The following is a 25318-nucleotide window of genomic DNA, read 5'->3' as shown; positions in this document are numbered from 1 at the left end:
AAAGTACACGCCACAAGACCGAAAGGTAGAATGGATAGAAGTAGAGAGCTACTGCATGTGCTGAATACTAATAAGATGGCGACATGACAAACGTGAATTTGCACGTTTTCTTTCTCTTTAGACAAGTGGAAACAAGGTACTTTTGGCCACGGTGAATTTTAGAAGAATTTTCAAAACTCAAAGACATGCGACAGAATAAAATAAAGATGAGAAAAATACCTACTCGGAGGAAATACAAAATCGTCCCGTACAAAAATACAAACTTGTACATTTCCTCTTGGCCAACATGCAAAAATTCAAGTGAATACCCAGACCATCTTTTTGTCTTGTCGCGTGCACTTATGCGCCTTTTTCCGACAACCTTTTCGAATTAGCTGTATTCGCACCTCGCACCTCGCAGCTCGCAACTCGTAACTCGAAAACTCGCAACTCGCAACTCGCAACTCGCAACACGCAACATCGTAACTCGCAAACTCGTAACTCGCAACTCGCAACTCGCAAACTCGCAACTCGCAAACTCGCAACTCGCAAACTCGCAACTCGCAACTTGCATACTAGTTTATCTCTAACGGAGGCTCACAACAGCTTCCAGCACTTTCCAGCTTTCATACTTTGATGGGTTAGTGCTACAAACATTTATCAAATGATATCAAGCAAATGCCCAATCATTGCTAAACAAATTGTGATTATTTTCTTGACGTCACTGGCAACAATCCCAACATTTTACCCTTTAAGCGGTTATAACTTAAAAAAGAGTCCCATAATCCCGATGCTAGGACATAACTTTTTGCAAAGTTTAACAAAATCTCCAGAGCCGTTTCAGAGCCACCTTAAAGTTTCGAATGTTCCGCTTAAAAATGACAATTTTCACTATATTGTTGTTCTTTGCGTGGCCGAAACTTTTCGGTAAAACTACATTTACTTTCATGAGGTTTTCATCAGGATCAAAAGTCCTTATGTGTACTGGTAGTGAGTGCAGTAATTTGCACAATAAAAAAATGCTCTTGTCACAAGAGAAGACAGTTTACGGCAATAACTCATCGTCTCGATTCGGCAAATGACTTTTCCCATAAGGGCGTTGCCAAAATGATTTTAGATGCACGTGTATGGTGAAGAGATTTGACCAAGAGTGAGAGGAGCGCGAGTAAAATGGCCGTTTTCACACTAGAAGACGGACAATTCGTCTGACGATTTGTTCGTCTTGTGTGAATTTAAGACGGCTTTTAGACTACTTGTCCGTGCAGACGACCAAAAAAATCGTCTCCCCAGACGGCAAAATCGACGGACAAATTCGGACGACTAGTACTTGTACGTCAAAAATTGTGTCCCTCCCGTTTTCACACTAATGGTGGATTTCCACTGCGCGTTTCGGCGTTGAGACAGCATCGGCTTGCGTCCGTCGCCCGTTCATCATTGTCTCTATTTTTCCCACGTCGCGTCGTGGATCCACCATAAGACAATTAGTCCGTCTCAGACGATTTGTCCGTCTCTAATGTGAAAACAATTGCTTGGTAATGGTAATGGTAATGGTAGAAGTAGCGTTACCATTAAAATGGCTTGCTTGTTGGCACTGGTTCTGAAACGAAATACACACAATTTTTGAGGTGAGCTTAATTTATTTCACTTCACGGTCAGTTTACAGGAAAAGAATAACCAAAGGTCACCAAACTGTCGCCCAATTTATTTTTTCACATGGTTTTTCCCACACTTAACCATTCGTCCTAAATGAACTTTCTGGCAGGCTTGTATGGCTTACACCTCTTCGAACCCCTGATACACTTGACGATTTCTCTGGCTTTGTTCCGTCCCGTGTAGTAGCCACCCTGGACGAATCCATACCAATCGGAGCTGGTGCTCTCACCAGCGAAGAAAAGATTTTTCAGTCGGCCGGCCATGTTTTCGTAATGACCCCAGCTTGTGCCAACCACTGGATCTGCCCACGAGCCTCGTACAAATGGATTCTGTGACCATTTGCTGACATGAATATCTAAAAATGTAACAAACAAACGTTAAATGAATGAAATGATAAACTGTAAATCCCGGTCATATTTTATATATGGCCGTAGTAAATTGGTAGTAATTTAAAACTTTTTTTTAATCTTGTAAATCGTGTTAATCTTTATTGCTTGTAACATAACATAAGTATTTTTATCTTTTGAATCAATAGAGACTACCTTATTATAGGAAATTAACGCTTCAGAATTACGCCTCGCGCGCGTTTTTGTCGTCCCCGTCCCCCCATTTTTCACCATTTCTCGTCGTCCGTTCTCTCTCCTCGTGCGCCGGCCCCCCCTCGCCGGCTTGTTCTGTGTCCCTTGTGTGTCCTTTTCCTTCTGTTCTCTCTCTCCGTTCTTTCCTTCGGGTTCTTCTCGTTTGTCGCGTTTCCTCCCGTTAATTTCCTATAATAGGTATTATTATTATTATTATTATTATTATTATTATTATTATTTATTACATATTTTAGTATTCATTCAAAATATCTCTCCGTTTCTCATGGCTTTCAATCCACGGCTAATTCCAACTAACCGGCTAGCACCAACCAAATTTTGGAAGAAGGTTCTATTATTTGGGCGATTGACGTAAAGATCATTAAAGTTTTAAAGCGAAAGTTGTTTTGTATTGTGTACTTTGCCTACTTTTAAAACCCTAGCTATTACATTCATTTTGTGCATCTAGAGCTCTGGAAATATTTTGAATGAATGATAACACAATTATTGAACTCGGCGTTCGTAATATATGAGGAATTATGCAGATCTCGGAGGGTGTTACCCGCCGACGCCGAAGGAGTTCTGATAATTCTTCATATCATACTCATACTATATAACTCTTCATATCATACTCAGCCTCATCCATTGAGAATGATCTTAGCTGGAAACAAACGTGTAGAATAGGTTTAATGTACGTTGTAGTTACTACTGTTATACTGCTGTTCTATGCAAAGTAACAATTCAAAGTTAAGGTTACACCGATTGTCCACTACTGAGAAATGGTCATACAGTAAATTTCATTGAATTCTACAACAATAGGCAAAAGAGTTAGGAAGTTTGCACTTTTGTTTTTGCCCTTCCTTCGCCTAGGCCTATTCAGTTTTGAACTATAACAATCATACTCGCAAAAGATTATAACACGAGGTTCCAACCTAGGTAGGGTGAGAGTGATGGCGGGCTCTTAATTACACAGTACTGGAATGGTGTTTGGTAAGCTGAAATCAAAACTCAGATAAATATGTTTGAGCAGCTATCAAAGAACAAATGGCATATTAACTTCGTTCGGCTGTTAGAAATATTTCCGCGTAATGCTGTTCCCGAAATGAAGTGATTTTAACATTTGCCGGTTTGTGCATTCAACAGTGTAAGCCTAAGTTAAAGCCGCCATGCTGTTGACTATATAATGTGTTTGTCAATAAGTTCGATTACTTCGGCTGATCGCGAAAATCGCCCCTAACCGAAAATACAATACCTTTTCAAATTCCCAAAATATGCTCAGAACTCAAAGCTTTTAAATTAAAGAGAAAATTGTTCTCTACTTCAGAACACACCAGTAACATAGTTAATACTAAAATACACCCCGAAAACCCAAAATATCTTAAAATATGCTGCGACAAACGAATTCTTCGTCTTTATGGCATTTAAAGGACCTCATTCAGCCACGACTTTGTTTTTGTTTTCATATTAGAGTTTTGGTATTATGTTTTACCCGGAACGTGTCTAAACGAAAGCGATCACTGCCAGTAACACAACTTACAGCAATGCAATAACATTTTGGTTTACCACACAGTTTTCATAACTGATTTCAATGGCATCGAAAATGGCGAAGGCTGACCTGTCTAGGTTCCTTTAACAGCGTTGTAATTTGAAGAGAACAAAAGTTGACCTGGACTCGGGCACATCTTTAAGCTTCACCTACCTGTGGCATTGGGTATGTTGGATCCATACATGTTTCTCAGAACTTCCATCACTTCTTCCATGGTTTTGGAATCATCTTGTGCTTCCACTCTTAGCGCCTCGTCTCCTGTAACGGCTGTAAACAGAGTGGCGGAGCCAGGAAAGAAGCCAGGTCGATCCAGGTCATAGAAAATTGGAAACTGGCCTTCCTTCTGGGAAACATGCATAATCCACTCGTGGTCATCCCAGAAATCACGAGGAAACTTCAGAAAAATCTTGGTGAAGTACACAGGTCTAAAGCGAAGGATCGCTTCTTTTTTCCACTCGGGTAAGGGAGGGATGAACTTTACCGCGCCACTGCCAAGCACTCCAGAACTAAAGGTGGACAGAGCGTATTCTGCAGTGAACTTTTCTCCTGCGGCTGTAATGACTTCAACACCTTCGTCAGAGTAGATTATCTCCAAGACAGGCTTGTTCAGCAAGATTTTGTCCTCAAACCTCTTGTAGAAGTCACTGAAGACAGTCCAGTAGCCTCTCTGGTCGGTAATGAAAAAGTCTTCTCCTGGAAATCCCATATTATTAAGGGAAATTTCGCGTGGGTTTTGACCGTACTCAAAATCGATGTCATACCAAGAGAAAGCCTTCTTCAATGGAGTGTTGGAACGCCAGCCGAGCATCCTAAGGCCAACCGAGGCAGGCATGTCTCTGGGGGGAGAGTCTCGTCCGTCCCTATCCTCGCCCATCTCAAATAGCTTGTCCACAGTTTTTCCCCATAGTTTGTACGTTTTCCAGTCAGTTACATCTTTGCCAAAGTCATCCCTAAGGTTGAAAGGAGGGATGGATCGTTAAAATTAACTCCTTTACTTATGACATAAATAAAAATAAGCATACTGTGGTTGGCTGAAAACTATCACTAGCACGAAATAAGCTTTCAATCGACAATTCCTTGTTTCCATAGAGTTATGGAAATACTTGAAACAACTGCCACAGCTTTTATCGTTCTTCCCAGCGTCTACCTATGGCACCATAACTTTTAAATAGAGAAAATATTTTCAACCGGCCTCTCAAATCATGTAAAATGTATTTATGCAGCCAGAACTTATCGCTAGTCGTGGTGACCATGAAAAACCAAATGCATGGTTCTCCTATTTCTATAGCTATGGGGCTCCGCTTTGCCGCTGGGGAGCTGTTTCAGTTTCGAAAAGTCGTCTCGTAGCCTGAATTGCGTAGCCTAAAGCGACATGCTTGATGTATTGCTGCTCCCCCTGAAAGGCAAAATTGTTCCTCCAGCTGGTTACCCCGAGGTATTTTGTCTGCGTGCCCTCTCACAGTTTACCAGTTCGTACCCGTCAGAGAGAAGAAAGCCGGCGCTTTTCTTTGAGGGCATAGCGGTGCCGGGAAACGGTGCAAGTCTGTGTCAATCAAGCCGTTGCTTAGAAAGACGTCACCCAAAGTTTTGTTTTTCTCAGAAAGATGCGTGTGAAATGCGAAAAGTGGCGTTTTTTACGTTTGCTGTTTCACGCCGCTGAGATGTTTTGGTGGCCTGGAATAACAGGCGAAAAATATGTCACGGTTGACATTAAACAACCAAAAAATGGTACTGTCTTTTAGAATCAATGGAGTTATTTCAGGAGTTATTAATCGGGCGTGGCCGATTTAAGGTTTACCCTTTGGTCGTCCTAGAGCGTAGTCTCCTGGCGCGGCCAAAAAGACGGGGATAGCTCGGGGTTGCTACAAAACCGCTACGGGTGACGCATACCGCAATGGTTTTCATTTTAGTTTTGACAGGAAATCGTTGCAGGCACACTTGGTCGACTTTTGGGTTAATGTGTAATCAGGTTGTGTTTTTTTGCTTCGGCGGAAGGACAGAGAAAAAAGCTTACGGGGCAAAGTACAGTATGGGGCCCAGTTCTCGGCCACTTTTGACGTAAATTTGTATTTCTTACCTCAGAAGAATCGCAGGAACTTAAAATTTCTCCCAGAGCTAGCTACATTATTCAGCTTTTTGGTGTAAAGCTATCGACCGGTCAAAAATTAATTTGCCCGAGCAATAATAAAAATAAAAGCTCCATTTGTGGGCCCAGTTCTCGGCCACCTTGGCCCAGTTCTCGGCCACTTTTGACGTAAACTTGTATTTCTTACCTCAGAAGAACCGCAGGAACTTGAAATTTCTCCCAGAGCTAGCTACATTATTCAGCTTTTTGTTGTAAAGCTATCGACCGGTCAAAAATTAATTTGCCCGAGCAATAATAAAAAAAAAGCTCCATTTGTGGGCCCAGTTCTCGGCCACCTTGGCCCAGTTCTCGGCCACTTTTGACGTAAACTTGTATTTTTTACCTCAGAAGAACTGCAGGAATTGAAATTTCTCCCAGAGCTAGCTACATTATTCAGCTTTTTGTTGTAAAGCTATCGACCGGTCAAAAATTAATTTGCCCGAGCAATAATAAAAATAAAGCTCCATTTGTGGGCCCAGTTCTCGGCCACCTTGGCCCAGTTCTCGGCCACTTTTGACGTAAACTTGTATTTCTTACCTCAGAAGAACTGCAGGAACTTGAAATTTCTCCCAGAGCTAGCTACATTATTCAGCTTTTTGGTGTAAAGCTATCGACCGGTCAAAAATTAATTTGCCCGAGCAATAATAAAAATAAAAGCTCCATTTGTGGGCCCAGTTCTCGGCAACCTTGGCCCAGTTCTCGGCCACTAAAAAGCTTGTCCGTAATTATCTGTAAAAAATGCTCAATTAATTTTCACAGTATAAAATCACTCTGTAAACCTATTTATACTATATCGATCCAAATTATTTTTATGATGCTTTGTTTTACTTTAGAAAAGAAGGATTTTAACGCGCCTAGTTGCCTATGTGCAGGTTCTGGCAAAACCGCATTGTGTGACCCGTGCATTTAGGTGGTTTATTTTGCAGTGAAAAGGTCTTGAAAGATTTAGGTGTTGTAGAAATAATAGAAAGAAAGAGTCAGCTAAAACTTAAGGAATTTATTTTTAAAAATTTATTCTTTCATTCTGGCAGCAGATGAATTATATTAAAAGCGCTAAGCTGTGATAGCGAGCAGGGTGGCCGAGAACTGGCAAATACGAAAGTCGCAAAAAAAATTCGAAGTAAATTAAGACAAAAAATGAACGGTTCAACGAAAAGTAATAAAAGAAAGCTGAATTATTCTACGTTTCAATGCCAAAAATAGCTCGTAGGTGGGGGCTTTTGGAAGTATATCCATATTTGGAGCCGTAAACAAAAACTTTTTTGGGAATGCATCACCTACCTCCGGTAAACTCGACGTGTGAGCTTTCTATATCGAATTGAACGATCAAACTCAAGATACTTAAAGCAATGAATCAGTCTATCGTTTGAAGGAAATACCTTTTTCTTTTGATTCAACTGAGTGTAAAAAACGCGTTAAACACAAGTGGCCGGAACTGGGCCCCATACTGTACTGATATTCACCATTGTGAAATTGCACTTACTTTGACAAGTTAAAGTTATTTTTGTAAATGAAAAAGGTAAGTCTTGATGTCACGAGTGTTTTTTTTTAGCAACTAGTGTTGCTGGTTGATTAATGGGGGTGTGATCTTGCGGTAATTTTTTGAGCCTACTCGCCGAAAACTTTTTTTTAACAGTGTGTCTCTCACTTTTTTAATTCTCTAACTAGCAATTGACAGTTTTAAGAAGAAAATACCGGCGGCTTTGCCTTCTTCCTTTTATCTTATTTTTTATTTCAGTGGTGGGTTAATTATCGTAGGCTTTCAAATTACATTGTGCACGAAATATTTGTTATTCTTTTGTCTTGAAACTTTGAGGAAATTGAAATTTTTGTTTGACAGTAGTGTATGAAAGGCATTTTATAGAACTGAATAAAAAATTAGAAACTTTGATAAAGGTTATTTCAAAGATTTATTTTGCCTGATTTTGAAGGGTTTCAGGAGTTTTAAAGAGTGCTGGTAAACGGCTGTATGTTGTTTGTGATTACGGATCTTATTTAGTTTCGAACGCTCTAATTTTTGAAAGGTTAAAACAGGTTAAAACCGGGCGGTTTCATGAGTTTTTGGGGTAGAAAGGTACGGTGGTGGTCAAAAAAAAAAATGTTTATCCGGAAAGGAATGACTGTAGTAGCAAGTAAGTCGGAGGTTTGCGTGAGTCACGGGGTATAGTATGCGTGAGCTGGATTTCCGGCGTCACAACGGCATGTTTTGTTTACTGAAAGATACACTCGACGTTTAGTTAGCTTAGTCGGCTTGGGAAACTATTTTAAAAATGAATGTTGTAATAGTTAATTAATAGTAATCTAGAATTAACCCACTCTCGATTGGAGTCTGTTCTGGATTCGCGCTACCTTTTCGCCGCGAAGGAATTTTGTAAAATTTCGCTAGTGGAAAGAGGTACTGTAAGAACAGTATCAATAACTCAAAAGGAGGAACTTTTTGTAGCTCTGAATTAAGACGTATGATAAAATTTTAGAATAAGAAACTTTCGATATATGGTTTTCATATTGTTTTTGTCAATTTCCTTTTGTGGCAGATTTTTTGAGAATCAGCTTTTCTTTCGTGTGATGACAGACACAGGACAGAACGAGAGGTGGATGAGAAAGATGCCGAAGATGAATATATAGGCACCGAAAAACGACAAGAACCGTCAAGGACTTATCTTTAGAGGGCGGGGAGTTTTGGCATACTGTATTTTGAGGACTGGACTGGACTAGTAAAACGCGGACTAGTAAAACGCGGAATTGTAAAACGCGGACTAGTATAACGCGGACTAGTAAAACGCGGACTTGTAAAACGCGGACTAGTAAAACGCGGACTCAGGTAAAACGCGGACTTGTAAAAGGCGGACTAGTAAAACGCGGACTAGTAAAACGCGGACTTGTAAAACGCGGACTTGTAAAACGAGGGCTTGTTAAGCACGGACTTGTAGAGTGCGGACTTGAAAAACAAGCGCTTGTAAATCGGATAAAACTCAACGGTTTAGCGAGCGAAACAATTTGTGTTTGAAGCTCTTGTGTGTTTCTTCGACGGCATATTTCTAGCTTTTTTGAGCACTCTATGGTCTGTTTTAGCGTGGAGATGTTTTTGCAGTATAGCACATGTTCGTTCTGCAAACCCCTACTAAAACAACGGGATTGATGCTATGAGTTGTGTGCATATGTTTCTTTCTTTCCACTACTTGACGTCTGTTGAGTGCAGTCGTTTTTATTGCTCGCACGAGGTAGAACGGGGCCCGTCCAGAAATCAACAGTCAATCGTAAATAAAGGTGACGGGCCTACACGACTCCTACGTTCGTGACATTATAATATTTGCCGTTAAATGTTTAAATTCGGTCTTTCGACCTTATTTGCTTCTGACTTCTTTCTGAGGGTACTGTTTTAATTTGGGGGCAGTATGTGGTAAATAAAGGTGACGGGCCTACACGACTCCTACGTTCGTGACATTAGAACATTTGCCGTTATATGTTCAAATTCGGTCTTTCGACCTTATTTGCTTCTGACTTCTTTCTGAGGTTACTGTTTTTTTGAGACATTATGTATTGAAGAGAGCCGTAAGATGATTGTGGCCAAGGAATTCGAAGTGTCTAGAGGCGTTTTACAAGTCCGCGTTTTACTAGTCCGCGTTTTACTAGTCCAGTCCAGTCTACAAGTTAAAGACACATCAAGACCACCCCACTGTGAATTGCCATAGCACAGACAAAATTATAGTCAATATCTTATGTGTTTTTAAGAGAATTACATAAGAACCAAGGCATGTCTTGTCTTGCCTTACATTGACATGCAATAATTTGGAAATACTAAGCTCGTAACAGTTTAAGACAGAATCCATCAGGAATTTGAGTAACATTAATTTTAGTTACGCAAAAATTGAGCACCAGAATAATTTAAATCCTTGTGTTCTTTCATACCTTGTTAAAGGCTTGACATGTGATAACACCAACATAACACCAACAACAGTTCTTTATCAGTGGGGATTGAAGAAAAAAATGGAAACATCATCACACAGTTGACCCCCATGCAAAAACACTCCAGGATGTCACGGGGCTGTTTGGTGTCCGTCTGCCAATTTCTAACTTCAAATTCCAATGTTAAATTCACATTAAATTTTCAATATTTCTTAGTTGTCTAAATTTTACTAATTCTTTTAAAAAAACTATCACCTGCCAAACATCCCCCAAAATCACTCAAAAAGTTACAAAATACCGCAATACATAGATACATGGGATGAGTGAAGTTTCCTTGGATTCCTTGAAACACCAACAAGATATTTCCGTTTAAGGTGGCTGATAATGGGTTTCAGTATTTCCCAGTCCTTATACTTTGGTTCAGGACTAAAAGCCTTCATCAATTGCTATTACAGTATTGCCGGTATGAAACAAATGTTCAATCATTCATCAACAAGTTGTGATCATTTTCTTGACAATAGTAGTTCCCCGGTAAACAGTTGTAGTACTGTCCCATCAAAGTGCAATGCCTGGAAAATACCGAAAAGCACACGACCTTCAGGTGAAACCGCACCTTACAGTATTACCAATACACTGCACTTTGCTAAGTCTTAAAACTTTACATTGTCTATTCGTCTACTTCATCGTTTATTTGTATTGTGTGAGATACATTTATAAATTGAAACCATCATGTCTTTAAGTAATAATGCAATCTCGACAACGTTCTAGATATTATATTATGCACACTAATACAGCTCATGCAAGCCCTGTGACTTACACAAACACAGTCGGACTGAGTGCTTAACTTAAGTAACTGCTTCGTGGTTTCTGCTGTACTGAACCCTGCCTTTCAAGGCAAAGCGCCCGATTTAACTTCTCAAGCTTCTCAATGTTCTTGTTTTAATTAGTATCATTCGCAAGCCTTACTTTTGCCAGACTGGTCTCTGTTATCATTGTTTGTTGTTTTAATGTCCAGCAAAATTCAAAGGAGAAAACAAAATGCAAATAGCTTTTGTGTTTTGTGCACGGTCATGACAAAAACATGCCAACTAAACAAAGAACTTTGTCAAGCTATTCACTATGCCCTTAGCAACCATTCGATAGCTACTGCGCACACCCGGTTGCCCGGCACGGCTATGCTGCATTTTTGAGTGTGTAACAAAGGAAGTTTCTTCGACGCCCCCGCTGGCACCAGTTTATAATTCTCAGTGGAGAATAGCAGTTTAAGAGTAAAGGGGGTGGCCTAAAAATCCGGCAGTGCGCCCGGTTATGAAAAGCCAAATGGTGCAAAATTCAACGTCGAAAATGTCATTCACATTCAACAAACACAATCACATTCAAAATAATAACTTCATCAAATTCAACAAGTGTGATCACATTCAACCCAAGAAATTTAATCAACTTAAACAAAGGTGAAAATACGATCACAATCAACCAAAGAAATTTGAGCAGATTCAACAGGTTCCGATAACAGTCAAAGCGGCAAATACAGTCAAATTCAGAAAATGTATAAAGACGATGATATTCAGCCTTTATATGATCACATTCAATAACAACAAAGTACGATTACATTCAAGAAGGGCTTAAGTCTGTCAACAAATCCCATGATCCTTTACGAAGGTTAACAGCGTAGTGATGGACTGAGAACGAAGTACCCAGTCCACGGTCTCCTCGGTCAGCAAGATGGCGGACGGGGATTCTTCGACAGAGTGGGAGTTATTTTTTAACTCTCTCTTGCGTATTCTCGATGACTGCGAGAGTTTGCCACCCACATCTTTGGAGAGGGAAATGCTAGGTATGCGTTTAGAGCAGGCTGTGTACGCTTTGCAGCAAGTTGTGTCGTTAGCTGTTGGTCAGAGCTTAAGCGATGACCTGTTTATGAATCAAGAATCCAACTTACTATTCATTTTGCTACTGCCCTTCACTTTATTCGCTCATGGTCACTTAAGAACTAGTTTCATTGGGTTCCCGCTAATTCCCCAAATACAATACAATACAATACAATACAATACAATGTTTAATGTGGTCATTACACTTAGCTATGGTTTCGATGTGTCCCGCAGATATGGTTAGCAAAATCTGCGGGAACGCACCAGCTAGTTTACAGGTAAGCCACAATGAAAATAAAAAATTAAAAATTAAAAAATAAAAAATAAATAAAAATAAAATAAAATAAAGTGAATAAAATTCTTCAAAGCTTTAAAGCTTTAAATATGTGCGACGCATTTCCTGATAAAATGACCACCTAAAGCTATGATCAAATGACCACCTAAAGCTATGATCAAATGACCACCTAAAGCTATATTTCAAACCCTCGTAATACCACTCTCTTCCAAATATGGCAAGTATTTAAGATAAATAAGCTCTTTTTAACCAATCAGCGGTCAGAAATTTCTTAGCCTGTATTATAAACGCAGATAGTAAATTAGACCAAAAAATGTACGAGTAAGCCAAAGGGCCAAGGGAAGGTGGCCATACTGAACATCCACGGGTGGTATATATGACACTGGGTTAATGTAACGCGAGATTCTTACTACAACTATAAACTAGTGAACTAACCTCATACATAAATCGCTGTAATTCGACATATGTCCCTTTAAGTCATACTTTTCCCTCAAGGGAACTAGAGGATTGTCCTCCTCCTCCACGAAATGAATCCAGTTTGCTCCTTCTTCTACTTTCATGCCAGCAAATGGTACTCGCTTCATTCGTCCTCCAATGTAGTCCTGTGCCTCCAACACGAGGAAGTCCTTGATGCCGTTAACATGAAGTGTCTTGGCTGCCGTGATGCCAGCAGCTCCAGCTCCCAAGATTAAAACCTTTTTTTTCGGCGGGCTTACAGAACGGGCCATCAAAAATTGGGGTAAAATTGCTACGACAATAAAGCAATAGAGGAATAGTTTCCAACTGCTCTTCATTTTAGAACACCTGAAGCGGACCGATCGACAGTCTGTTGAGAATGAAATGGCGAACTCTTTACGGGAACAGATCTGTGAAACAAGTGAATGAAAATTACGTAATTGCAGGAGGATAAAGCGTTAAATGTTTTGCACATGAATAACACGCATTGTTAAAGAACAAAAATTGGAATTTTAACGCGCGAAATTAACGTGAAACGTGATCAACAAATACAATATGTAAATTCAGTTTTAAACATATTATTCTAAATTTGTCGGTGTCTTTTGAGTTTTCCTTTAACTAGCCCGTTCGGCTCACCTCGGAAAAAGTAATTATCTTCTTCTGCTTCGAATTGACCAATTATGTTCTTTCCTTAACTTGACGATAACACTATAGTTTGTTTTGTATGGACTGTTTATTCAATACAGTGAGGGTTTTCAGAAATATTTCGACTGATAAAACTATTTTCTTATTTCAAAATATCCTTTTTTTTCGAGACGAAGCCATAAAGAACTTCATTAGGTATCTTTTAATTTCGTTTGATTTCAAAAGAGTGTGAATTTACATAAGAATTTTCTTTTATCTTAATATTGTATAGTTAACGTTGTACAAATTACAATACGTTTTGGAATTTATTTGTACATCAGTTACTGCTGGTAACACCAATTTGTTTTTTCCCGGAACTCGTAAACAATTTATTATTCATATATGGATAAGGCCCGTCCACACTCACCCGGGTAAATTTGAAAACTGAACGGCGTTTTTGAACACCGAGAACGGTAATTTGCATATTTGGGAAATTGACCTTCCCGTGGCAACACTTTTTTTTATACACTTCCAAGAAGTTTTTATTTTTCTATTTTGTATTTTTATTTTGTGGCGCACCTGAAAACTAGCTTTTTAGCTGAGTGTGCGGACCACGTTAAATAAAGACTGTATTGATTGCATTGTATTATGGTATGCTCTGCGCATGTCATTACATAAGATTTCATTTGGAATTTTGATGAGTGATTGACAGTTTGCGCCTGGTCCCTTTATAGGTGCGCGTGCAAGATCTATCGTTCAGAGTTGAAGTAGTCAAGCACCAGTGAACTTTGTGAAATAAATCAAGTTAAAAACAGAAGCTGTTGATTGTTGAAGGTTGGAGAGAGCTAACCCCCATAAAAACCAACTTTAACAGCATTGCCATCATTGATTTCATAGAGGTGCGATTCAAGGTAATTTACGCTGAGATCTTCAATGGGGTTTTGGGTGTCCATAGTAATTCCTATTGGTATGTGCGTGGCTGGCAAAGACATTTTCCAAGTTTTAATTTTTTTTTGTTAGATCTTCATGAGATTTTTGGTCAATTAACAGAACATGGAAGAAACAGTGGCTACTTCTGCTGCGCGGGGGCGGCTCCGAGGTTAAAAATAAAATAATAATAATAATAATAATAATAATAATAATAATAATAATAATAATAATAATAATAATAATAATAATCAACTTTATTTATAGAGGGTGAACACATAACAGTAAAAAACTGAAAGACCAGTGGCCCTCTAATATAAAATACAATCAAGAACTAAGAAAAATGCTAAAAATCTAACAATCTAAAATTACAAAATTTAGTTAAAAATACGCTATAATATAAAAACTAGGTAAAAATTGCTCTTAAATGACGAAATTGATATAAAAGAATTAACTAAAAGGTAAAATGATCTAAAAAATGGCGATCTTTAATTTTACGGGAACAGATCTGTGAAACAAGCGAAAATTACTTAACCACTGTTCTTTGGTAAATTACCTCGCGATCCAAGGTAATTTACACTGAAATCTTTAATGGGACATTTGGTTTCCATAGTGTTTGAGGTAGAAAGCCACAGTAATGAAATGACAGAGAAATAGTTTCTAAAGTTGCTCCGTCATATAATTGCTTATATCTAAAGCCAGCACATCCCGTTAATAATAAAAACGCGAATTGAAAAAAGTTTTCTTTTTTAATTTCCAACAGGCCTGTAAAACGATGTACAAAAATTGCTCAGCTTAACGTAGCGTTAAATATTTTACATATGAATGAAAACATTGTGCTCAATGATCTCATTAAAATGTGATCCGAAAAAAAAACAGTTTATAATAGATTATTATTTTCAAATGCCTATTTAGTTGCAAATGATGTTGTATATGGAAATGTAAAACACAGTGCGCTGAACACCTCTCAGACCTAATTTGTCAGGCCTAACTCAAACGTCCCCCGGGCGCAGAGACCGGTGCTTCTGCAGTGCCGAAAATAACAACGCAAGCACAAGCACAAGCACAAGCAAAAAAATTGTAATGCGCTTGTGCTTTTGCTTGAGTCGAAGCCGTTTTCACGGTGAAATAAGAGCTGTTACTATTGCACTTGTGCTTGCGTCGCTAGTGAAAACCAGGCTGTAATCCCGCCAAAATACATTAATATAATTTATGAATTTCGTTCGGCGCGGCAAAACACGACGTTTGAACCGCTGCCGTACCAGAGCCGTGTAGCACGGCATGGCGTATCGAACTAAATTGCTTTGCCGAACTTAAATAGTTTTATTATTACCCATGGCGAGTAGTTGCTTTGGCTTAAACACAGCCTGCGTGGCCGGCTTTCGAAGGGGAGGGAGAAGGGAAGTTCGAGCGCGAGAGAGAGCGGGAAGCGCGATCGTTGCGTCTAGTTTGAGCGTCGTACCAAAAGTGTCACCGAGGTTTCCTCCAAACTAGCTTGACCGATGCATAATTTTGTTGTCTATACGCAGCTGCATTTTCAAGTTAACTATAATACGATGGACTTACCTTTAAGGAAATCAGAGCCACCAGACAAGCTGAAGCGAACTGATTAACTCACTGGCTTGTAATTAAGACCGGCTATATGTCAGTAATGCACATATTCTTTTACAAAGCTCTTTTTTTTAATTATGGTTGCGAAAACGGGTCGAACTAATCTTGGAAGACAAAAAGTCGCATTGTGAAAAGCTCCTCCCTTCGACTTCTTTGTTAAAGCTACAACAATAGCTGTATTACCCTGGTACTGTAGGATTTCGTTCTTTAAGTATTTACCAAGTATTCGTCTGTGATGTGTATGTTAATATACGTCTAGACCAATGGAATTGTGATAAGTTCATGTACTGTTCATACCAAAAGCGTCACCGAGGTTTCCTCCAAACTAGCTTGACCGATGCATAATTTTGTTGTCTATACGCAGCTACATTTTCAAGTTAACTATAATACGATGGACTTACCTTTGAGGAAATCAGAGCCACGAGACAAGCTGAAGCGAACTGATTAACTCACTGGCTTGTAATGAAGAAAATGCACATATTCTTTTTACAAAGCTCTTTTTTTAATTATGGTTGCGAAAACGGGTCGAACTAATCTTGGAAGACAAAAAGTCGCATTGTGAAAAGCTCCTCCCTTCGACTTCTTTGTTAAAGCTAGAACAATAGCTGTATTACCCTGGTACTGTAGGATTTCGTTCTTTTACTAAAGCAAAAAGTATTTACCAAGTATTCGTCTGTGATGTGTATGTTAATATACGTCTAGACCAATGGAATTGTGATAAGTTCATGTACTGTTCGTTTAAAGAAAACGCTTCTTTGTAGATCAGTTTGTATGTAAAATAATCGAAATCGTCTACTCATATTCATTCTTACGATTTTCTAACTGTGCGGAACTATCCTATAAAAGGAGAGCAGAAAAATGCTTAACTGATCAGATACGGCGCGCAATCATAAAGCAAGCGCCCATTAACTGCTTTTTAAAAACAACTTATTGTGTCTAACTATTTTTTTCGTTTAAAAGTGATGCGAGAGAATGTGAACCGGACGTTTATCCAGATAGGTACAAGAGGCGAAAGGAGGTCGTAAACGAAGTGTATTGATTGCCTGTACAATAAACGTTCCAGTGTTTTAATTGTTGTCCATCTCTGGCCCATACGTATAGCATATTTTTCTGATGTCATTGCAAAAACATTATCTGCCAAAATTTGAATCTCTTTTTGTCTTTTTCGTCGAATGTTGAGTTCATTTTATGATATTTTAAATATTGATGAAAACAGTAAATTGGAAGGAGATGACGAATTTACTGTGACAAGTACTTTTATTTTAAAGAACGCGTTTGATTTTTGCAGATCAGTTGATATGTAAAATGTTCTTGATGTAAAATTCTCTTTCATAATTTTATTATTCAAATAATCTTAACGTTTCTCCTTTCTTGCACTGCAGGCAGCCTAAAGGATAATGTTGAAACGCTCATATCACCACAACATTGACACCAAGCGCAATAATTCAAAGCAAGCGCCCGTGAAGTTTCTTTGGATTGAACAATGCGTTGATATGTTCTCGTCAAACCAGCGGCGTGCGTCCCGTTTGAGCGTCGATCTTACCAAAAGTGTCACCGAGGTTTCCTCCAAACTAGCTTGGCCGATGCATAATTTTGTTGTCTATATGCAGCTGCATTTTCAAGTTTATATAACTATTATAGGATGGACTTACTTCTAAGAGAAGCAAACTGATTAACTCACTAGCTTGCACGTAAGAGCGGCTTTATGTAATTAGGCTCATATCCTTTTTACAGAGCTCTTTTTGAATTACGATTGCCAAACAACAATGGTCCAGTACTAATTTTAAAAGACAAATAATTTGCATTGCAAAAAGCTCCTTCCTTTGACCTCTTTGTTAAAGCTATAATATCATAGGTGACAAATTACTCCTTAATTTTGGCGCGAAATTTTAACGTTAATTTATAATTTCACATGTGAAATTATAAAATTGCCATGGCAACGTAGTTAGCAGCAAGATGGCGTCCGTAATAAAAGATGTTTAAAAGCTTAAACTTTGTACATTTTCGCTTGAATTTCATCTTAGCAAGTTAGCCTTGGCCATGTTATAGAACTTTTGATGATATTTTATAGTTCAAAACGTCAAAACGACTTCTAGCCAATTACATGAATGGCATCGAGCGGATTTTTGAGCGTTTACACGGGCACCGTTTTCAGTTCATTCAAGACGAACTACGGTCACAATATGCGAAATAGTTGACAGTTGACAGAGTTGATTCATCTTTGTCACCTTTTTGTCAACAGCAAAAAGGAATCTCTAAAAGGTTTTCTTCAAAGACTAAAAGACTTGCGAACTGGAGCAAAATGTATGCTTTCAACTTTTCAAAGCTCGGAGTTCGCGATGCAATATACCAGTCAAAAACCTACTATTGCAAGCGTAATTTGTCAATCAGTGAAAGGTTCCGGCAATTCTACTTTTTTATAAAAAGGTTAACTCTCATTGTTGAAAACAGCAGAAAAATCAAGTTTCTAAATTTAGTTCACACAGTACAAATGCGAAATTGTTGTGTTTTTTGTTAATGCTAGTCGAAAAGGTTGAAAGTTGAAAAAGGGTAGTACTACCCTTTTTTCCAAAAAATGCTGGTATTGTTAGCTTTTGATTGAAAATATTTGAACGTCAACATTGTCCGCTTTTTATGCATTTCCAACTGTTCCAAAAAAAGAGGCTGCAGATAGAAATGTCCATCTTTTCATTGCTAAGAAGCAATGTTATGGTTACTAGAAAAAGGTACCTTTTTTAATTTAAGAAGCAATCTTATCAAAAGCGCGAAAAAGGTACCATTTTCTCACTTAGAAATAATCTCATCGAAAGTGCGAAAAAGGTACCTTTTTCGCTGCATTTAGAAATGACGTTGAAACGACATTAAAAATCCTTCTGATTGACAGGTGTCAACCGTTGACGCCATTTGATGAGTATATTAGGACCCAATTAGCCTGCGAGCAGGCTCTCCATTTGGGGGCAACGTGTATATTGAACTCTTCGAGCGCCGAAGGCGCGAGCGGGATGGCGCCTTCGACGCTCGAGCAGTTCAATATTCACGTTGCCCCCAAATAGAGAGCCTGCTCGCAGGCTAGGACCCAATCAGAGCCTAGCTTTCTCGGTACGGAGGTGTTTTAAGGGGATTCTTATTCCCTGAGACTCCCCTGAAAACGCCTGGGCGTTGGGGTGTTCACGGCCTAACAAAATCCGTATCTGCTATTTAACAGAAATGGAAGTTCAATATTCTTATAATTATTGCATCGTGTATTTAATATTAGCGAATGTTTTGGTCCTCTCTTCCGCAGAGGCCTTTTTTTATTTTCTCGTACTGCTGAGAAATAACAGACGAGGAGTAAAAGATTTTAGCTAGCTCCTTTGAGTCGATGAAAAGCACGAAAAGAAGTCCGAAAATACTTACTACCATAAGTTGGGCCTACCTAAAATTTTATTTCCGTAAGGGAAACTGTTTTAAATCATAGATAAAAAAACTACAAAGAACACAAGTTTACTTCGTTCACGCAATCTTGAACTATTGAATCCACTTCGTATTCGTTTATGCGTCTTATCCCATATTTAGAACAAAACAATCTTGCGTTTCTTTATGAAAAGCCTCGTTACTTCTGAAAAGTTTTGCCTGAGAATTTCACTGACTTGTTTGTGCGTTTTATTGTCTCTATAAGAATCGTTATTAAGGCGACGTTGCTTTCCAAATATTTCGCCATATTTGTCTTTTGACTAGTTAGTGAATAAACTTGTGGAAGTCGATTCAAGCAGAAACTTACTCAAATGGCGTCAACGGTTGACACCTGTCAATCAGAAGGATTTTTAATATCTTTCCAATCCCAATAGCATGAAAAAAAGCCATTTCTAAATGCAGCGAAAAAGGTACCTTTTTCGCACTTTTGATGAGATTATTTGTAAGTGAGAAAATGGTACCTTTTTCGCGCTTTTGATAAGATTGACTCTTAACTTTAAAAAGGTACCTTTTTGTAGTTACCCTAACATTGCTTCTTTGCAATGAAATGATTGACATTTCTATCTGCAGCTTTTTTTTTTGGAACAGTGGGAAATGCATAAAAAGCGGACAATGTTGACATCCAAATATTTTCAATCAAAAGCTAACAATACCAGCATTTTTTGGAAAAAAGGGTACCCTTTTTCAACTTTCAACCTTTTCGACTAGCATTAACAAAAAACACAACAATTTCGCATTTGTACTGTGTGAACTAAATTTAGAAACTTGATTTTTCTGCTGTTTTCAACAATGAGAGTTAACCTTTTTATAAAAAAGTAGAATTGCCGGAACCTTTCACTGATTTTTGTCACCTTTGATATAAACATGTAATCAAATGGTATACTCGTGAAATTAGGAAATAATTTCACGCACGTTTTGTCAAAATGCTTATAATTTCCCGAGCCTTTTCACTCGTCACCATTTGATTACCTGTATTATCCAGGTACTGTAGGTTAATTTTCTTTCCTTTATAAAAGAAAAAAATATTCACCAAGTATTCGTACGTGATGTGTATATATAATAAAAAGTCTAGACCAATTGAATTGTGATAAGTTTATGTACTGTTTTTTTTTTTTAAAGAACGCGCTTTTTTGTAAATCAGTTTATATGTAAAATAATTGAAATCGTCCACTTGTATTTAAACCTTATGATTTTCTAACCTTGCGCCACTATCCTATATTCTTGAATTCCCCGCACCCAAAAAACTGACAAACAGAATGCGGTGCAGGATAAGCAGACAATTCTTAGCCCATTTATTGAACTAAACAACTAACTGTAATACAACAAACGGCAGTAAACAAACAGTAACAAAAGTTAACACTTGGACAATAAAAAACCAAACTGTATACATCTGACCCGGCAAGGAAAATGAGTAAACAAAAACAAATAAACAAACTGAACCAAGTCACACGAGCCGATCATCAGGAAAATAAAAGACTGAAATCCTAACGGAGACAAAATTTAACAAAAATAAACTGTCCGCTAAGGTTGAAAATCCACAATGAAACTTGTTTACTGTTCAGCGTATTTATACTAGCTACTTTACATTCCACACTTTTTTCGCTTAATCACGTACCGGCACTTACAACATACTTCTGACAAATGCACATGTGTTTGGGAATTCAAGAAACCATTCATCTTTTGTTTCATTACGCTTCGCTTCATTCAGACAAAGATAAATGAACAAGCAGATTGAGAAAATTCTTAACTGAAAACAAACTAGACAGCGGCGCGCAATCGCTAAAAGTAAGACCACATTAACTGCTTTGGATTTTAATAACAGATCCGATAATATGTTCTAGGACTCTCGTTCGCCGTTTGTTTCTACGGATGAATGTGCTGCTAATGTGCCTGCGAATATAGCTGTTACAAGAAAGGTTTTTATACAGAAGCATAACAAGCCTTTGGAATAATTTTTCCATTTTTTATTTTTTTTTAAATATTTTATTAGTGTTATTATCTACAAAAGTTAACAGTAAACTATACAAAGTACAAGATATTACGTGAGTTACAATTGATTTTACGTACAGTGCATATATTTATTACCACACTTGCTTACAAGGGAAAAACAAGTTACGACAAAAATTTGGTATTTAAAGGAAAAAAAAACATACAATATTGAAAAAAGGTAATTTTCCAAAAAAGAAAAAAAAATACAAAAAAGAAGAGAAAAAAGGAAAATTTACAAAAGATTTCCGTATCTTTCTTTAAACTTAGTAAGTTTGTTTTTGTTTGAGGCAATTTCTCTTTGTATTTACTTTTTCATTAAGACTGACAGAAATCTGTCGAAAAACAGTTTTTCATCTTGTAAGCATTTGCAGTATATGGAGTACTTCGCGATAAGAAGCGTGTTGGTCCTTCAAAATACGATTATACCTTCCTGATCGATATGCTCCTGTTTTTGTTTCGGAATAGGTATCTAAAGATTCTGGGAGCAGGAGTGCTCTTGCAAAAAAAGTTGTCTTTCAAGGACCATATCTCTCTGCAGTTGGTGAAGATTTACTGGTAATACGTGACTCGCAGGGCCTCGCGAAGCTCCGGTTTAACCGGTGATTTGTTACTGTTGCCTAGTAACGGGCATGGCCGCGACACCCTCGTTCCCAGGGTCTACTCCGCTTTGAAGATGGCGGCTCTTTCTGGTTCGTAAAGAGGTATAAAGAGTTGGGAAGCGCAGGCTATTTTCAAAATCATCGACAAATTATTGGATAGTCGCATTTTGGACATTTATTTGAGGGCATTAAAATAAAATGAAGAACGAACGGCAGGAGGATTCGAACCCTCCGCCCGCGCGCCCCTGATGGCGATGAAAGGTTTATAGCCTGATTAGGCGTTGAGGGAGTATTATGTGGAAATCAGTGTTATTTTAATCCGAAAAGAAAAACGATAAAAATGAAAGGCTCAGGATTCGAACCCACAAAAAAAATAATAATAATAATAAAAAAAAACCCTAGCCGGAGTCGATTCATTCGAACCCCCGCCCTCAGTCCCGAGTCTGATTTCGTTCGACGCCTCACACCATTAGGCCACCAGCGCCGGCCGTGTGACGTCATTTCCGCCACACACCAAGCTCACAAATATATACTGACCGTAAACTCACCGAGATTTTCCCCCTGCCCTTTGAGGGACAAAATTATCCCCCGCTACGCTCGGCCTTCGGCTTCGCTTCGCGAGGAATAAAATGACAGCGGCATTGAGAAGAACGCGGCGCTTTAGACCTTTCGAGACTATGAAAAGGCTATACAAGGCATTTATCCTACCTCAATTCGAGAACCGCGCACCACAGGCAGACCACCCTATGTGTTCGTGGTTTTAATTATTGTTGTTGACATGAGACGAACAAAAGCGGAAATTTTGAAATCTATAAGGGCTACTGAAATAAAGCTCTGGAAATTACATATCTAAACTACATTTCGCTCTAAATATCTCAATAAAGTTGCATTTCTTCGCCTGCGCGGGCCGTTTTAAGCGCTTTTTTAAATGATTTAGCGGCTTTGGGCCGGCTAAATCAGTTAAAAAGGCGCTTAAAACGGCCCGCGCAGGCGAAGAAATACAACAATTGAGTCGATAAACGTTTCATTAAACTTTATTGAGATATTTAGAGCGAAATGTAGTTTAGATATGTAATTCCCAGAGCTTTATTTCAGTAGCCTTTATAGATTTCAAAATTTCTTTTGTTCGTCTCATGTCAGGATGTTCTGCCTGTGCGCGCACCGCTGCTCCTTGGGAAGGGCCAGTCCAAACTAATGGAAGACTCAAATTTCTACGTCATAAGAACATTGTTTAACTTGCCGAAATCGTATTCTTATGATGATGCCTTAAAAGAAGTTGGTATAAAAGGAGAAGCCACGAGCCAAGCGGCCCACACTGCCGGAGCTTATCCCAGTTTCTGTAGCATTAAGCGGCTAGGAATATTTCTACTCCCCCCTGATAGGTATTATGGGATGGTAGTCCATTGCAGGGTTCCCCCCCTAGCGTTATGTCGCCGGTACCCATTTATACACCTGGGTGGAGAGAGGCACTATGAGAGTAAATTGTCTTGCCAAGGACACAACACAAGTGACCCCGGCCGGGGCTCGAACTCGAACCGCTCGATCCTGAGTCCGGCGCTCTAACCATTAGGCCACCGTGCCTCCCATAAAAAAAAGGTTGATATCTATTAAATATCGCAGAATCTTTTTATCTCTAGTCTTGTTATTTAGATGCCTCAAAAATGACGACCCTGAATATCTACAATCGTTTTTTTTTTTTTTTAAATACGGACATGTAATAAGTATAACTTGCGTGGCTAACAACAAAGCCTTTCAACATCATGGCTCCAACATTCTTTTTGTGATACGATACGACGCATTTGGAGTGAAAGTGTCTTTTACTCTTTTTTGCATGTACCAATAGCTGGTTTTGTATGTACCAATAAGATTGAAGTCTATGTTATTGATTTTATCACATTTTTACCAATTTTACGCTTGTTATTATTCATAGTTAGATATTTTTAATTTATTGTAATTTGTATTTCAATTTTATAGGTGAGGGCCACAGGGTCACCAGTCTACGACCGTAAAATTTATCCTCGTTAGTAAAGTTACTACTACTAATGGTTTACCCAGTGAAGTCCGCCAGGCTGAGGATCTCGCCACTTTTGTTGGGAGAATATTGCGTTGAAACATTCATTTGATATCTTTATGTCATTTTTTATCTGACAGGGTAATTCATAAACTTTGTTTATCAATTTGTTTGGTTAAAACCGTACCTTAAATTAAAATTTTCATCTTATCGGTCGCCTATGCAACGAATTACCCAATCGTGTAGCAACTCTTGAAAGCTTAATATTACTTGCCCCCTAGTGTAGCAGTTGTTATTATTTTTATTTTATTTTTTATGGTATTGTTACTGTTGTTTCCCTATTGTTCTCTCGAAGGGTAGGGGGCCATTCATGCGTGACCTTGAGAGATTGCCACCGAACCCATAAGGCAGCCAATAACCTAATCGAGATGTTATCATTAAGTATTACAAAGACCACATTTTAGCATATCTCCCACTATCACTTGATTTTTAAATAACCGTCCTCAAGAAAGGATCACTTACGCCAGTACGCTGTTTCATTGCCAGAAAAAATCAGGTAGGATCATTTCGAGTCCTTAAGTTAGTTTTTAGTTTTTCCTTTTAAACTTACCTTATTGTAGGAAATTAGTGATACATGTGATTAACGCGAATTTCAAAAATTCGGTTTAATTTAATTTATGTCAACACGTTTACAATAAGCATCTAACCAGAACTTTTCTTAAATTCGCGTTAATTTTTTTATGCGTTAATTTTTTTTTTGCGTTGTTTAAATGCTTCGTTATATTCCTATCATAAGGTAAATAAAATTACCCAATAGTGTAGCAACCCTTGAAAGCTTAATATTACTTGCCCCCTAGGGTAGCAGTTGTTATTATTTTGGGGGCTAGTGGTATTGTTCCTGTTGTTCCCTATTGTTCTTTCGAGCGAGCCATTCACGTGAGATCTTGCGAGATTAATTCCACCCAACCCATAAGACAGCCAATAAGCTAGCCAAGCCAAAACCTAAGCCAATAACCTTAGCATATCTCCCACTATCACTTGATTTTTAAATAACCGTCCTCAAGAAAGGCTTACTTACGCCAGTACGCTGTTTCATTGCCAGAAAAAATCAGGTAGGATCATTTCGAGTCCTTAAGTTAGTTTTTAGTTTTTTCCTTTAAACTTACCTTATTGTAGGAAATTAACGATACATGTGATTAACGCGAATTTCAAAACTTCGGGTTTATTTAATTTATGTCAACACGTTTGCAATAAGCATCTAACCATAACTTTTCTTAAATTCGCGTTAATTTTTTTATGCGTTGTTAAAATGCTTCGTTATATTCTTATCATAAGGTAAATAAAAAATTGTCAACAATTATAATTAATGTAAGTTTTGGGGGAATTTACGGAACAAACAAACGAATTGTTGTTATTGAAGGCACAACTTAAAAACTTTTACTTAACGTGGCATATCATGGCCGAACCAACTGTAAATTACTTGAATCGTTGAAAGTGCGAAAACTGATGCGCATTTTTATTTAAAAAGGTATTAATTGGGCGTCTTTATATTGTTTTTTTTAATAACATTCGAATGAATCGGTTTTCGTCCTTTCAGTCCTTTGCACTCTTGCTCTAAATCTTTGATGGTACAACGTAAACTATCTCTCAAATTGCCTTAACTTAGACACGAATGTGCTTTTAAGGCTCAGAGAAGCTTGT

The 25318-nt window shown here is 38.3% G+C and overlaps 2 protein-coding genes across 3 annotated transcripts in view; one reads left to right on the top strand and one right to left on the bottom strand.

Moving 5' to 3' along the window:
• The window catches only part of LOC144658569 (uncharacterized), a 60630-nt gene that overhangs the window by 26978 nt on the left and 8334 nt on the right, over window positions 1-25318 (top strand). Inside the window, exon 1 of one of the 2 annotated variants that reach the window (XM_078519049.1) lies at window positions 24012-24173. The exons of the other annotated variant lie outside the window; for it this stretch is intronic. The gene's annotated coding sequence lies outside the window, so the exon portion shown is untranslated. Of the gene's footprint in view, window positions 1-24011; window positions 24174-25318 lie in introns of those variants that run through there. 2 annotated transcript variants of the gene reach the window in all.
• LOC144658806 (uncharacterized) lies at window positions 1582-12741 on the bottom strand. Its single transcript, XM_078519323.1, has 3 exons — window positions 12383-12741; window positions 3907-4703; window positions 1582-1987 (listed from the first exon to the last, which is right to left on the bottom strand). The coding sequence occupies exons 1-3, from the start codon at window positions 12739-12741 to the stop codon at window positions 1722-1724; spliced, it is 1422 nt and encodes a 473-aa protein (XP_078375449.1). The 3' UTR covers window positions 1582-1721.

The sequence above is a fragment of the Oculina patagonica genome, chromosome 1 (assembly GCF_052425735.1).
Source record: "Oculina patagonica isolate OP01 chromosome 1, crgOcupat, whole genome shotgun sequence".
Classification (NCBI taxonomy): Eukaryota; Metazoa; Cnidaria; class Anthozoa; order Scleractinia; family Oculinidae; genus Oculina; species Oculina patagonica.
The sequence above is the reverse complement of the archived record's forward strand: the minus strand, read 5'-3'. Positions and strand labels throughout refer to the sequence as shown.